A 15,018-nucleotide genomic window follows, 5' to 3' on the forward strand; every position below is an offset into this window, starting at 1 on the left:
GTATCGTATAGACATCATCACCATGGCAACACTTCCTGTTTCTTTTTTTTTCTTTTTTTACACGGAAGTTGACAATGTGTGTGTGTGTGTGTGTGTGTGTGTGTAGGTCCCAAGGGTGAGCCAGGTTTCCCAGGGGGTCCCGGTCGGCCCGGCTTTGATGGAGGGAAGGGAGAGAGAGGAGACCCTGGCTTCGGAGGTCAGCCTGGACCACAAGGTGACTAACACAGCTCATGTCTTACCCATTAAGTTCAACAATATCTCCACTCTTCTCTTTTCAAGCATGACCATCTAGTGACCACTAATCTGATTAAAACTGATATCTATGGTCCATTGTTGATATTTATAAGATATGACTTTATAGTCTAATGTTCTTGTTCCCATGAGCTCATGTTAATTAGCCTTGACAATATCACCACTCTTCTCTGTTCTAGTGACCACTGAAATCTATGGTCCATTGCTGCCAATTAGTGACCATAAAAATGTACTAAATGAAATTGACTTCTACTCACTCGTTTGTTGCTACCAACACAAATTACATTTAGTGTCTGCTAAATGGCATACTGTATATACAGTAAAAGTGAAAATAATGATTTATTGAATTTAACCAACTTTATCCCCCTCCCCCCTCTCAGGTTTCCCTGGCCCCAGAGGAGATGCTGGGGTCCCAGGTATCCCAGGCGAGGGCCGTCCAGGGGCCCCAGGGAAAAACGGGTTCCAGGGGCGGCCGGGGGGAAAGGGGCAGCCGGGGGAGGTTCTGGGGGCCTCAACAGGTCTCCCTGGATCACCTGGGTTCCCCGGAGGACCAGGAGACAAGGGAGAGCGAGGAGCATCGGGACTACCTGGAGGATCAGGTGGGTCTCAGCATGATATTGAACTAATAATCTGTTAAATGACCCTTTGGGGATCAGTAAAGTAATCTATGTATCTATTAATCAAACTTTGTCTGTCTCAATATGAAAATGGGGAACACTAAACTACCTACAACTTCAAAGGTTCAATGAAGCCTTCATAAGGCCTTTATAATGCCCACTTAGATGCTTTTATTCAGCGGGGATGTATGTTTCTATGTGGCTCTGTGTATCTGTACTATATGTTCCTGTGTGTCCTGCTGTATTTTACCCTGTGCCCTGTGTTCTCCCAGGTTTTGACGGACGGTCCGGTGTTTCCGGAGCTAAGGGTGAGCGCGGTACAGATGGCTACCCTGGAACTCCAGGTCTTCCTGGACTTCCCGGAGAGGGCAGACCGGGTGGATTTCCCGGTCCTGCCGGACCAGCCGGACGCAGGGGATTAACCGGATCTCCAGGTGAGAGTCGGAACGAGGGGGACTGTCATAGGATTTCTGGAATTTTGGAAATGTTTGGGAATGTTGTCATTAATCCATGGAATCAATTGATTCCAGATCCCAGGCATCTCCTAGTCGTCGGTGTCTTTCGTTTTCGCCCACAGCGCGTACAGACAGAGACTCTCTCCTCCGTGCCTGTGTGTTGATTGTGAATGCTCCCCACCACTCCTCTCCTTTATTGATATGTTCTCTCTATTTCTATTTTATTCTTCAGTTAGTTTCCACTGGTTGCCTGTTTGTGATCTCCATCACCAAAAGCATTTCTTCTCACCTCTCATTTTCTTTTCCATCTCCTCTTCCTTCTCCTCCTTCCTCTCTTCCTGCACCATCACTATCGCCTACATCCGTCATTATCATCACTCCATCCCTCTCTTCTTGGTGATGGGTCTCTCCCTAGGCTGTCAAGGTGAGCTACTCCCTTCCCTTCATCCCTTCATCCCCCGCTCCGTCTTAGACCAGTCGCTCTAACCCTTGCCTCCTCCGTCCATCTTACCAACTCTAACTGCTCCTTGCGATTTGGAATTCCCCATTTTAGAACAACTGGCTTCTAGAACTACGAACTGTTCTAAAACCTTAACCATTTGAGTCCAAAGAAAGAGATGTAAAAAAAAAAATGAAAGTTGTTGAACTTCATAGTATTTTTTCAGGTAGCACTAATCTTATAGGTGCAATCTTCATGTTGGATCTCTACTAAACCTAGGATTGCCAATTTCTGGAAACTTTCCCAAAATTCTCAGGTTTTCCAAAAATCCTGGTTAGAAGATTCCCGGATTTCCTGCTTATTCCCCCCTGATTCCATGGATCTTCCAACAAGGATTTCTGGAAATCCTGGGAATTTTACCAGAATTTTGCAACCCTAACTAAACATAACTTAAGCCTTGCTGGCAGCAATTGTGTGTGTCGCTGTAACATTGATAGGCTTGTGTGAACCCTTACCCTCATCTTAACCATCCAACCGACTCACCTCAACCTACGAGCATAAAAGCCTGTTCTAGAAACATCTAGAAGATAGAAAGCTTCCAAAAGGGCATTTATCATGTGGTTGAGCTATCTAATTTTACTCTGGAATTGCACTTGAGTGTACAGTATATTTGATCATGAATATTGCCATGATCATTTTTCATCCCTTGATAAGAGATTTGAATGTAGCCTGTAACTATGTAAACCAGCAGGAATAATTTACATGTATCAATCTCATATTCCATACTTTCTCTCAATTTAAGTGCAATTGCAGCTTAAACTATGTCATGAAACAATGTAACTGAACATGTATTTACATTCTTGTTCACATGACTTGTTTGCGTTCTGAACTACAATAATTAAGCAATAAAGCACGAGGGGGTGTGGTATATGGCCAAAATACACTGTATACAGTACCAGTCAAAGGTTTGGACACACCTACAGTACTCATTCAAGGATTTTCTTTATTTTTACTATTTCCTACATTGTAGAATAATAGTGAAGACATCAAAACGATGAAATAGCACATATGGAATCATGTAGTAACCAAAAAAGTGTTAAACAAATCAAAACATATTTTATATTTGAGGTTCTTCAAATAGCCACCCTTTGCCTTGGTGACAGCTTTGCACACTCTTGGCATTCTCTCAACCAGCTTCACCTGGAATGCTTTTCCAACAGTCTTGAAGGAGTTCCCACATATGCTGAGCACTTGTTGGCTGCTTTTCCTTCACTCTGCGGTTTGACTCATCCTAAACCATCTCAATTTGATTGAGGTCGGGTGATTGTGGAGGCCAGGTCATCTGATGCAGCACTCCATCACTCTCCTCTCGGTAAAATATCCTGTACACAGCCTGGAGGTGTGTTGGGTCATTGTCCTGTTGAAAAACAAATGATAGTCCCACTAAGCCCAAACCAGATGGGATGGCGTATTGCTGCAGAATGCTGTGGTAGCCATGCTGGTTAAGTGTGCCTTGAATTATAAATAAATCACAGACAGTGTCACCAGTAAAGCACCCCCACACCATAACACCTCGTCCATGCTTTACAGTGGGAAATACACATGCGGAGATCATCCGTTCACCCACATCGTATTTCACAAAGACACGGCGGTTGGAACCAAAAATGTCAAATTTGGACTCCAGACCCAAAGGACAGATTTCCACCAGTCTAATGTCCATTGATCGTGTTTCTTGGCCCAAGCAAGTCTCTTCTTATTATTGGTGTCCTTTAGTAGCGTTTTCTTTTGCAGCAAATCGACCATGAAGGCCTGATTCACACAGTCTCCTCTGAACAGTTGATGTTGAGATGTGTCTGTTACTTGAACTCTGTGAAGCATTTATTTGGGCTGCAATTTCCGAAGCTGGTAACTCTAATGAACTTATCCTCTGCAGCAGAGGTAACTCTGGCTCTTCCATTCCTGTGGCAGTCTTCATGAGAGCCAGTTTCATCATAGCGCTTGATGGTTTTTGCGACTGCATTTGAAGAAACTCTCAAAGTTCTTGAAATGTTCCCGGATTGACTGACTTTCATGTCTTTAAGTAATGATGGACTGTCGTTTCTCATTGCTTGTTTGAGCTGTTCTTGACATAATATGGACTTGCTCTTTTACCAAATAGGGCTATTGTCTGTACACCACCCCTACCTTGTCACAACACAACTGATTGGCACTGTTAACTGTAAACTGAAAATGCATTCCAGGTGACTACCTCATGAAGCTGGTTGAGAAAATGCCAAGAGTACAAAAAGCTGTCATCAAGGCAAAGGGTGTTTATTTTTTCACCCGGATCACCCGACCTCAACCCAACTGAGATGGTTTGGGATGAGTTGGACCACAGAGTGAAGGAAAAGCAGTCAACAAGTGCTCAGCATATATGGGAACTCCTTCAAGACTGTTGGAAAAGTATTTCTCATGAAGCTGGTTGAAAGAATGCCAAGAGTGTGCAAAGCTGTCATCAAGGCAAAGGGTGGCTACTTTGAAGAATCTCAAATATAAAATATATTTTGATTTGTTTTAAATTTTGGTTACTATATGATTCCATTCGTGTTGTTTCATCGTTTTGATGTCTTCACTATTATTCTACAATGTAGAAAATAGTAAAAAATAAAGAAAAACCCTTAAATGAGTAGGTGTCCAAACTTTTGACTGGTACTGTATAGAAAAGTATGTGGACAACCCCTTCTAAGTTAGTGGATTCAGCTATTTTAGCCACACCCGTTGCTGACAAGTGTATAAAATTGAGCTCACAGCCATGCAATCTCCATAGACAAACATTGGCAGTAGAATGGCCTTACTGAAGAGCTCAGAGACTTTCAACATGGCACTGTCATAGGATGCCACCTTTCCAGCAATTTAGTTCGTAACATTTCTGCCCTGCTAGAGCTGCCCCGGCCAATGCTGTTATTGTGAAGTGGAAACGTCTAGGAACAACAACGTCTCAGCCGCGAAGTGGTAGGACACACAAGCTCACAGAATGTGACCGCTGAGTGCTGAAGCGCGTAGCTCGTACAAATCGTCTGTCCTCGGTTGCAACACTCAATACAGGGTTCCAAACGGCCTCTGGAAGCAACGTCAGCACAAGAACTGTTCATCTGGGTCTTCATGAAATGGGTTTCCATGGCCGAGCAGCCGCACACAAGCCTAAGATCACCATGCACAATGCCAAGCGTCGACTGGAGTGGTGTAATTGGACCATTGGAAACCTATAGGCAACGCATTCTCTGGAGTGATGAATCACCCTTCACCATCTGGCAGTCCGATGGACAAATCTGGTTTTGGTGGTTGCCAGGAGAATGCTACCTGCCCCAATGCATAGTGCCAACAACAGCATACAATGACATTCTAGACAATTCTGTGCTTCCAACTTTTTGACAACAGTTTGGGGAAGGCCCTTTCCTGTTTCAGCATGACAATGCCCCCGTGCACAAAGCGAGGTCCATAAGAAATGCGAGCCAGGCCTAATTGCCCAACATCAGTGCCTGACCTCACTAATGCTCTTGTGGCTGAATGGAAGCAAGTCCCCACAACAATGTACCAACATCTAGTGGAAATCCTTCCCAGAAGAGTGGAGACTGTTATAGCAGCAAAGGGGGGACCAACTCCATATTATTGGGCATTATTTTGGAATGAGATGTTCGATGAGCAGGTGTCCACATACTTTTGTCTGTTATTATGCGCGACACAACGCGGAGAGCCTGGATACAGCCATTAGCTGTGGTATATTGGCCATATAGCACAAACCTCCAAGGTGCCTTGTTGCTATTATAAAATAAATGTTTTGTCTTAAACCACCCAGTTTATAATGTCATTTAGATACTGAATATGATTGTAGTATATGTCACAACAAGGTAAGTTTTTAACAGTGCAATAAAGGTAAGTTATGGTAAGTTTGGTTATTTTGATGTCTAATGTATGTGTTTATAAATCAGCACTTTCTCCCTGCCCTATTTGAACAATTCTTTAACATTAATCTAATGTACTCCATTGATTTTCAGAGGAAAGAGTTATGCCTGACTCGCTGTCCTCTCCCTCCCCGCCCAGGCTACCCCGGTGTGAAGGGAGCCAGAGGTGATGCAGGCTTTCCGGGCCCAGCGGGGATGAAGGGACAACCAGGAGATCCAGGAGGCGATGGCTCTCCAGGACTCAGGGGTCTTCCAGGACCACCGGGCCCCGGGGGAAGAGAGGGCATCCCTGGGGGACCAGGAAGAAAGGGTAAGGTGGTGGTGGATAACCGAACATACACACCTCCATAGCTAACTTCCAAGCCAAGGTAGGGTGGACACTCACAATAGTGCAAATCTCAAATTACACCATTCAGTGCAGTAGTTTTTAACCAGAGCCACGTCGGGCACTTGGCATTTTTAGAGAGATGAGTAGAGTAATTGGACCCATACCTACTATTGCTCTATTGATGTTTATTTGGCTTGAAAATGTCGATGTAAAGTGGATATTACTCAGATCCACGAGCCATTTTCTAATCATGATTCCTTTCCTGTTCACAGGCGAGAGCGGTTACCCCGGACTGGTGGGTTTCCCCGGAATGCCAGGTAACCCTGGAAGACCTGGAGGTCCAGGAGGGAAAGGAGCTCCCGGATTCTCAGGAAGAGACGGTCTGCCCGGAGATTTCGGAGCGCCAGGACCTAAAGGTGCAGGATTGGGAATGACAGAACTAATGGAATGATGGGAAGGGAGTGGATAGGGAGTAGATTATCATTTTAGTTTAGCTTCACAAATGTTTCTCTTCGGCTTGCTCAAACCCTATGGCGTAGAAGAAACCCTAACTGTATTATTTGGTTCAAAGAGAAACGGAATGATGTGGCTTCTCTCTTATGTGTGTGTGTTCCAGGTGACAGAGGTAACGCTGGTCCACCCGGCGCACCCTCTCGACCCGTCAGAGTTGAGTACATTGAGAAGGGACAGATGGGCGACAATGGGGCCAACGGTCTACCCGGTTTCCCTGGACCTAGAGGTAGGTGGTAGGCTACAAATCAAAATTGTCATCCGTTTTGTGCCAAATGTGGGTCACCAACAAGGTCTTACATCTGCCATTTTGTTACAAATGTGTGCCACTAACCTAGGCTGAAGATAACAAAGGTTAATACAAGAGGGTTCTAATATCCCATCACTCTTTACGTAAATGCGGAAGATTTCGAAACAATCGGACCAGAGATGCTAGTTAGCAACGGTGCTGGTCCTATGAATCTGTTTATTTTCAAAAGCATCCTCTTGGAATTATTACGTTATCCAGTTTAGGACATCTTCAACCTGGCCACCATCAAGCTCCTGCAGCAGCCATTTTGTGCTAAACGTGTGTCACCAACAAGCTCCTGCAGCCGCCATTTTAGATCAAATGCTCATCACGAACAAGCTCCTTCAGCCGCCATTAAGGATCAAATGCGTATCACCAACAAGCTCCTACATCCTCCATTTTGTGCCTCCCTGTCCCCAGGTGACAAGGGTTTCCCAGGGCTGCCTGGTCGACAGGGTTTGCCCGGACTGCCTGGTTATGCTGACAGGGCTAAAGGAGAACAAGGACTTTCTGGTCTCCCTGGGCGCCCAGCCGGGCCAGGCTACCCAGGGCCTAAAGGATCTCCCGGTATCATCGGCTTCCCTGGCATGCCTGGACCTAGGGTAGGCACATACACCACCATACAAATAGTTTAACAGTGATGTTGTAGGCAGTAGACAGAAGTGGCAGTTGATGTTATACTGAGTTTGACATATTATTGTTCTGTAGGGTGACGATGGCGAACCTGGTTTCCCTGGAAACCCCGGAGTCTTTGGTCAGCCAGGTGCTAAAGGTGAGTAGCTGTCGCATCACCTGTTGTATACCTACCTGTGAACCTCATGTCATCTTACTGTACCTATGTTGGTCTCTTCCCTGTGCTATTCTCTTAACTGTAGTCCCTTACCATTGTTGGTCTCTTATCTGTGCTATTCTCTTAACTGTATTCTCTTACCCGTTGTATTCTGTTATCTCTGCCATTCTTTCCTGTACCTTTTCAGTGTAAAGGTTTTGTATTGGTAAGTTCTTACCTGTATATTGTATGGTTCTCAGGTGAGCGAGGTGACTCGTCCGGCTACCCCGGAGGTCCCGGAGCTAAAGGTGAGGCCGGAACCCCTGGTTACTCAGGTGACCCAGGTGCTAAAGGCGCCCCCGGGGACAACGGTTTCGCAGGCGGCCCTGGGTTCAACGGACAGAAGGGAGCACCGGGAGATCGAGGAATAACCGGACAAATGGGTGAGTGGGGATGATAATGTCACAGGAAGTGATGTCATAAAGGCCACACAGATTAATAATGTCACAGGAAGTGATATAGAAAAAAAGAGGGAAAGAAACCTTATCATTATTAATATTTTCTTTACATTAATTTGTCCCCCCTTCTCAGGTACCCCTGGTTTCACTGGCGCTAAGGGTCTGAACGGATACCCAGGAGGAAGAGGTCTGGACGGGATGCCTGGCCGCTCCGGCTCCCCTGGAACATCTGGAGAGAAAGGTTTGTTTCGACACTCTGAACCATAGTCTCCTCTAGCTTTTCCATGCCACACATTACCATTGTTAATACAACATCATTGGCCTGAGAGAAAATGGTTCTTTATCTTAAACTGACATGGCTTGCTCGAACATAACTTTAGTATGTTTTATTTTAGGCGATATTATAATGCAATAATAGTATTCTTTCTCAAGGTCTGCCGGGATCTCCTGGTCTTGATGGGCTCAACGGACTGGCTGGACCCAAGGGTCTACCAGGAACCGCAGGTTATAGTGACGGGGGTCGTCCCGGCACTCCTGGAGCAGCCGGTCTGAAGGGAGAAAGGGGCTCCTCCATCCCAGGTGGACCTGGGTACAATGGAGAGAAGGGAGCTAGAGGAGAGTCAGGTGAGAAAGATCAATCAATCAGAATCAAATAATCAATCAAATGTATTTTATAACACTTTTTATATCGGCAGTAGTCACAAAGTGCTTTAAAGATAGGCGGCTTACAACCCCAAAGAGCAAGCAATGCAGGTGTAAAAGCACAGATGAGCGTAGATGAGTAACCTTGATGAGTAACGTGATGACCGACTCCAACCCTAACATTGCCTATAGACTTGTGTTAGCTCCCTGAGCTAATGCCTATGCTTTAGCTCAGCGGGCTAACACAGTCTTGTGGCGTGCAGAAGACCAGGGTTTCGAACACTGGTTGGTCACACAGACATAGATAATATACAGTGCCTTGGGAAAGTATTCAGACCCCTTGACTTTTTCCATATTTTGTTACGTTACAGCCTTATTCTACAATTGATTAAATTGTTTTTTCCCCTCATCAATCTACACACAATACCCCATAATGACAGAGCGAAAACAGGTTTCTAGAATTTTTGCAGATTTATAAAAATAAATAAAAAATAGACCCTTTGCTATCAGACTGGAATTTGAGCTCAGGTGCATCCTGTTTCCATTGATCATCGTTGAGATGTTTCTACAACTTGATTGGAGTCCACCTGTGGTAAATTAAATTGATTGGACATGATTTGGAAAGACACACACCTGTCTATATAAGGTCCCACAGTTGACAGTGCATGTCAGAGCGAAAACCAAGCGATGAGGTCGAAGGAATTGTCCGTAGACAGGATTGTGTCAAGGCACAGATCTAGGGAAGGGTACTAAAACATTTCTGCATCACTGAAGGTCCCCAAGCACTCATTCTTAAATGGAAGACGTTTGGAACCACCAAGACTCTTCCTAGAGCTGGCCACCCGGTCAAACTGAGCAATCGAGGGAGAAGGGCTTTGGTCAGGGAGGTGACCAACAACCCGATGGTCACTGGCAGAGCTCCAGAGTTCCTCTGTGGAGATGGGAGAACCTTTCAGAAGGACAACTGTCTCTGCAGCACTCCACCAATCAGTGGCCGATGGAAGCCACTAAGAGTATTATATAATTGATCGAGTGACTATGGCTTTTCAAGTAACCTCGCAGTGCCATTTACAGAGTTAGCTTTAGGTAAATGTTGTGATTTTTCAGCAATTTCTGAACCGGCGACCAAAAACAAGCTACATATGGGCAGTACCAAAACACGTGATCTAATGATTCTGTCTCTTTGCAGCAAAATCTGCAGAGCTGGGATGGTTGTATTCCCCATTGCCATAACTTTTCATTTGTTGCAAGAATTTTGTATAATAATTTGAATCCGGAATTGTTTTGTGTATCAGTTCATAAACCGTGTGCCATGAAAATCTCTTCCCAACTATTTTACAACTTGTATGGTGCAGCTGTACATTTTTTGGTCCTTAAATGAACCTGGTTTACTTTTTTATTTATCACAATTGTGACCGACTGTCTAGATTCGGTCTGATGTAGCAAAATGTAAAAGTTTGATGTAGTTTATTAGTCACAGGATACAGAAGGTGTAAATCGTACAGTGATAGTACTTGCATAGTAGCAATATCAAAAACAGAAAGTGTTCAGATAAAAATATTTTATTCATATTTTATCGTTATTGGATGACGCTTACCCGACACACTTGTCTAAATGAATGGGTCATGTGAAAGAAATGCTATAACCAAACTTCAGCCACATCTAGCTGAGTGGATGGGAAACTATTGTCTAGACATGTACACGTTCATGAAATACAATCGATGGCCATAATCACCCCCAGACACACTTGCTAATTTGATGGGTCATGTAATAATCCGGCCGAAGTGGAGTGTTTTGTTTAGACATGCTAACTAGCTAGCTAAACAATGAACCGGCATAACCCCAACTTCTACTTCTACCAATTCAAATGTTTTCATAGCTGTAGTATGAATCTGCAGGTGGCTAAAGCTAACAAACCTGGTTCAATGTTAACTAGCTAACATTAGGCTATAACTAGCAATACAAATGGGGATTTCTGATTCAAATAATAGTACTACACAGATTACACACGTAATGTTAGCTAGCGAGCCAGCAAGCTAATGTTTGCTAGCTAACTAACGGTATGCTTTAACTTGCAATAAAAATGACTTTCTGACAAAATTAGAAACATATCTGGAAAATGTAGCTAGACTCTTACCCATATACATGGATGAACGCTTCACGGCAGACTGGAACCATTTAACTCCGTTTTTTTGTAGCAACATCTTGTTTGGCCAGCTTTGTGTCAAGCCACTCCGGTTCACACTGATTGTGGCGTGTGCAGAAAGTAGCCCATCACTTTTTCCTACAGATCTGTCGATTCAGGGCATCAATGTTGTTGAGAAAAGTAGCAAAACTTTTGTAGTTTTCGATGGCTAACGTTATATCTTTCAAAAACGGCGCAGTAGAAATGACTGTCAACACATACTGAACAGCTCATGTTATAGACAAAAGCATGCTACATGGCAGACCAATCCAAACTCATCTCCCGGCATGTCCAGCCCATACATTATCTCAGCCAATCATGGCTAGTGGGAACGTTCCTGTCTTTTTCCATGGCTAAACCAACTAGGCTCGTAATTTAACCATTGTATTCGTATTTATGGATGGAATACAAGTTTGTTATTAAGGCACATGAAAGTTCATATGTTCCAGAAGGCATTTCTGCCCAAAAACTCATTTTGATAAAAAATAAATGTTTACGTTCAAATGCTGCTCCTGAGAAGTAAAAGTCACCCAGTAAAGTTCTACTTGAGTAAAAGTATAACATTATTTGGTTTAAAATATACTTAAGTATCAAAAGTAAAAGTATAAATCATTTATAATTCCTTATATTAAGCAAACCAGATGACACCATTTTCTTTTTTTAAATTATTTTTTTTACGGAAAGCCAGGGGCACACTCCAACATTCAGACATAATTTACAAACAAAGCATGTCGGTTTAGTCAGTCCACCAGATCAGAGGCAGTGGGGATGACCGGGGATGTTCGGTTGATAAGTGTGTGAATTGGACTATTTTTCTGTCCTGCTAAGAAATCAAAATGTAACGAGTACTTTTGGGTGTCAAGGAAAGTGTATGGAGTGCAAAGTACAATATTTTCTTAATGAATGTAGTGAAGAAAAATTAAAAGTAGTCCAAAATGTAAATAGTAAAGTACAGATACCCCAAAAAATGACTTAAGTAGTACTTTAAAGTATTTTTACTTAAATACTTTCCTGAAACGAGTCACAATTTTCTTTTGCCAATTTTAACCTTTAATGCAGGGCCAACAAGTTCCTTACATTCTCCCCTTTCCACATAACTCAACAACAAAAAATTGCTGTAATGCTGCAGTCAGTTGGTTGTAATTTTGGATAGAGCAGAAATGTCCATATATGTTTGTTATCTGCATGTGTGACATAACTCCACCAGTCCTATTTATGATATAATTTACAAAGATTATATATATGTTTTTTATCAATTAGTATATTTGAGCTCAACACTAATATTTGTTGTAATATTTGTTATGTCTTTTGTGGTTTATTCAACTGAAATTGGAACCAGCTTTCTTTTGCTTGTTTTAAAAGTAGCAATATTTTGGAGATTATTTCATTTTCAAATAACCGAAAGCGAGAGGTTGTAATCTGAATGAAGGGAAAAAGGCATTCTTTACTAATCTGCTAGAGAAACAGTTTTAATTTAATTATAGTTTTTGTATGCCTTTAGTGAAAGGTACTATGCTTTAATATTTAATAATTTTAGCCCTACGAATTCATATTCATTATATAAAAAGGCAGTTTAATTTTGTCTGGCTTGTCGTTCCAAATGAATTGGAAAAAGTTTGCTCATATAATTACAAAAACAAATCGTTAGGTGTAGGCAGGGCCATAAGTAAATAGTTAGTCTGGGTATGACTAAAAAATAAATTAGGGTGATGTTTCCACAAATAAACAGGTGTTGTCCTTGCCATGTTTGCAAGATCTTATCTAATTTGGCTAACTGTCTATTAAAATGTATTGTAGTGAGAGAATTTCTTTATTTTGGGATATGCATACCGAGTATGTCCACTTCACCGTCGGACCATTTTATTGGTAAACTACACGGTAATGTAAAAGTAGTATTTTTTAGCGATCCAATATGTAATATGGCTTACATATCATAATTTGGTTTTAATCCAGAGAGGTTAGAGAAATGATCTAGATCCTCTATGAGGCTGTGCAGGGATCCAACCTCTCACAGCTTTGTTTTTTAAGCCCTGGATTTCTCGCCCCTTGATATTATTGTTGGATCTGATTTTAATAATAGCTAACATTTCGATGGCCATAATAAATAGATATGCCGATTGTAGGCAACCTTGTTTTATTCCTCTTGACAATTTAATACTTTCTGAGAAGTAGCTATTATTTACCATTTTACACCTGGGGGAACTATACATAACTTTAACCCATTGTATAAGAGTTTCTCGTAAATTAAAATTGTCCAGGCATTTATATATAAATTCCAGTTGTGGTTTATCAAAGGCCTTTTCAAAGTCAGCTATGAATACCAGGCCTGGTTTCCCAGATTTTTCATAGTGTCTTATTGTTTCCAGTACTTGTCTTATATTATCTCCAATGTATTGTCCATGTAAAAAACATGTCTGATTAGGATGAATAATATCCGACAATACGTTTTTATTTCTATGCAATTTGCTAGGATTTTGGCATCGCAACAATGAAGTGTAAGAGTTTCCAGTTTTTTAGGTGGACTGGATCTTTATATTTACCACCTGGGTCCTGTTTCAGTAATAGTGAAATCAGACCTTGCTAAGTATCTGATAGTCTACTATTTTTATAGGAGTAGTTAAAACATGCTAATAACGGACCTCTGAGTACATTGAAAAAAAGGTTTGATATGCCTCAACTGGTATGCCATCCAGCCCTGGCCTATTAGTTCCTCTATTTCCTTTGTTAATATAAATATTTTAACCAAAATTGTTTTTGTTTTAAAGAGGAGTATTGAATTGAATGGCCTCTTAAGACACATTTAAAAGTGTCCCATACAATAAGGTGATCTGCTGTACCTATGTTATGTAGGACAAAGTCAGTCATAAATGATTCTGTCTTGGTTAAAAACAAGTTGTCATCCAGTAGGCTCTGATAAAATGTCCAATATCCTCGCCCTTGCGGAAATTCTGTAAGAGTAATGTGTATACCAATTATTTGATGGTCCGACCACATTCGGTCCCCATCAACACTCTTAACTTTTGGTGGCAGCGAGAATAACATAAGAAAGTAGTCAAGATGACTAGCTTGATTGAGCCTCCGCCATCCATGATTTCCTTAAGTGCATGAAGGTGATAGTTTACGGTCCATAATATATTTCTTGTTTCACTATTCCCTGTAATTTCCTGTAATAGTGTACTTCTTTTGACCAGAGTCGGTTTCTAAAGCAGAAACAGTGAGGCACCAAGGGTAACTTGTGTGTGTGTGTGTGTTGATGCTGACCACAACTCTTGTCTGGATGTCAGGGGGTCCTGGTGTGACGGGCTTCCCAGGTATGCCTGGTCCTCGCGGGGAGACTGTCTTTTCTAACATCCCTGGACCACTGGGAGACCCTGGCCTGCCAGGAATCGATGGAGAAGAAGGTAATTTAACCCTTCATTTGGTCTTTTACAAAACTATAGATTAATTGTAACTTATACATTTTACTTATTTTGTACATACAGTTGAAGTCAGAAGTTTACATACACTTAAGTTGGAGTCAATAAAACTAGTTTTTCAACCACTCCACAAGTCATTTTTCCAACAATCGTTTACAGACAGATTATTTCACTTATAATTCACTGTATCACAATTCCAGTGGGTCAGAAGTTTACATACACTAAGTTGACTGTGCCTTTAACAGCTAGGAAAATTCCAGAAAATTATGTCATGGCTTTAGAAGCTTCTGATAATTGACATCGTTTGAGTCAATTGGAGGTGTACCTGTGGATGTATTTCAAGGCCTACCTTCAAACTCAGTGCCTCTCAAACTCAGTGACATCATGAGAAAATCAAAAGAAATCAATTAAGACCATGGGACCACGCAGCCGTCATACCGCTCAGAAAGGAGATGCGTTCTGTCTCCTAGAGATGAGCGTACTTTGGTGCGGAAAGTGCAAATCAATCCCAGAACAACAGCAAAGGACCTTGTGAATATGCTGGAGGAAACAGGTACAAAAGTATCTATATCCACAGTAAAACGAGTCCTATATCGACATAAACTGAAAGTCCGCTCAGCAAGGAAGAAGCCACTGCTCCAAAACCGCCATAAAAAAGCCAGACTATGGTTTGCAACTGCACATGGGGACAAAGATCGTACTTTTTGGAGAAATGTT

General features: G+C 42.1%; 1 protein-coding gene across 4 annotated transcripts in view; it reads left to right on the forward strand.

The window, feature by feature from the left end:
- The window catches only part of LOC139534866 (collagen alpha-6(IV) chain-like), a 195,887-nt gene that overhangs the window by 170,909 nt on the left and 9,960 nt on the right, over positions 1–15,018 (forward strand). For all 4 annotated transcript variants that reach the window (XM_071334353.1, XM_071334354.1, XM_071334357.1 and 1 more), the window contains 12 exons: positions 107–214; positions 633–851; positions 1,142–1,303; positions 5,844–6,014; positions 6,305–6,448; positions 6,649–6,771; positions 7,252–7,433; positions 7,540–7,603; positions 7,861–8,043; positions 8,192–8,299; positions 8,491–8,682; positions 14,170–14,286. In XM_071334353.1, coding sequence (XP_071190454.1) covers positions 107–214; positions 633–851; positions 1,142–1,303; positions 5,844–6,014; positions 6,305–6,448; positions 6,649–6,771; positions 7,252–7,433; positions 7,540–7,603; positions 7,861–8,043; positions 8,192–8,299; positions 8,491–8,682; positions 14,170–14,286 — 1,773 coding nt within the window. The remainder of the gene's footprint in view (positions 1–106; positions 215–632; positions 852–1,141; positions 1,304–5,843; positions 6,015–6,304; positions 6,449–6,648; positions 6,772–7,251; positions 7,434–7,539; positions 7,604–7,860; positions 8,044–8,191; positions 8,300–8,490; positions 8,683–14,169; positions 14,287–15,018) is intronic.

This window comes from Salvelinus alpinus, chromosome 11, assembly GCF_045679555.1.
Source record: "Salvelinus alpinus chromosome 11, SLU_Salpinus.1, whole genome shotgun sequence".
Classification (NCBI taxonomy): domain Eukaryota; kingdom Metazoa; phylum Chordata; class Actinopteri; order Salmoniformes; family Salmonidae; genus Salvelinus; species Salvelinus alpinus.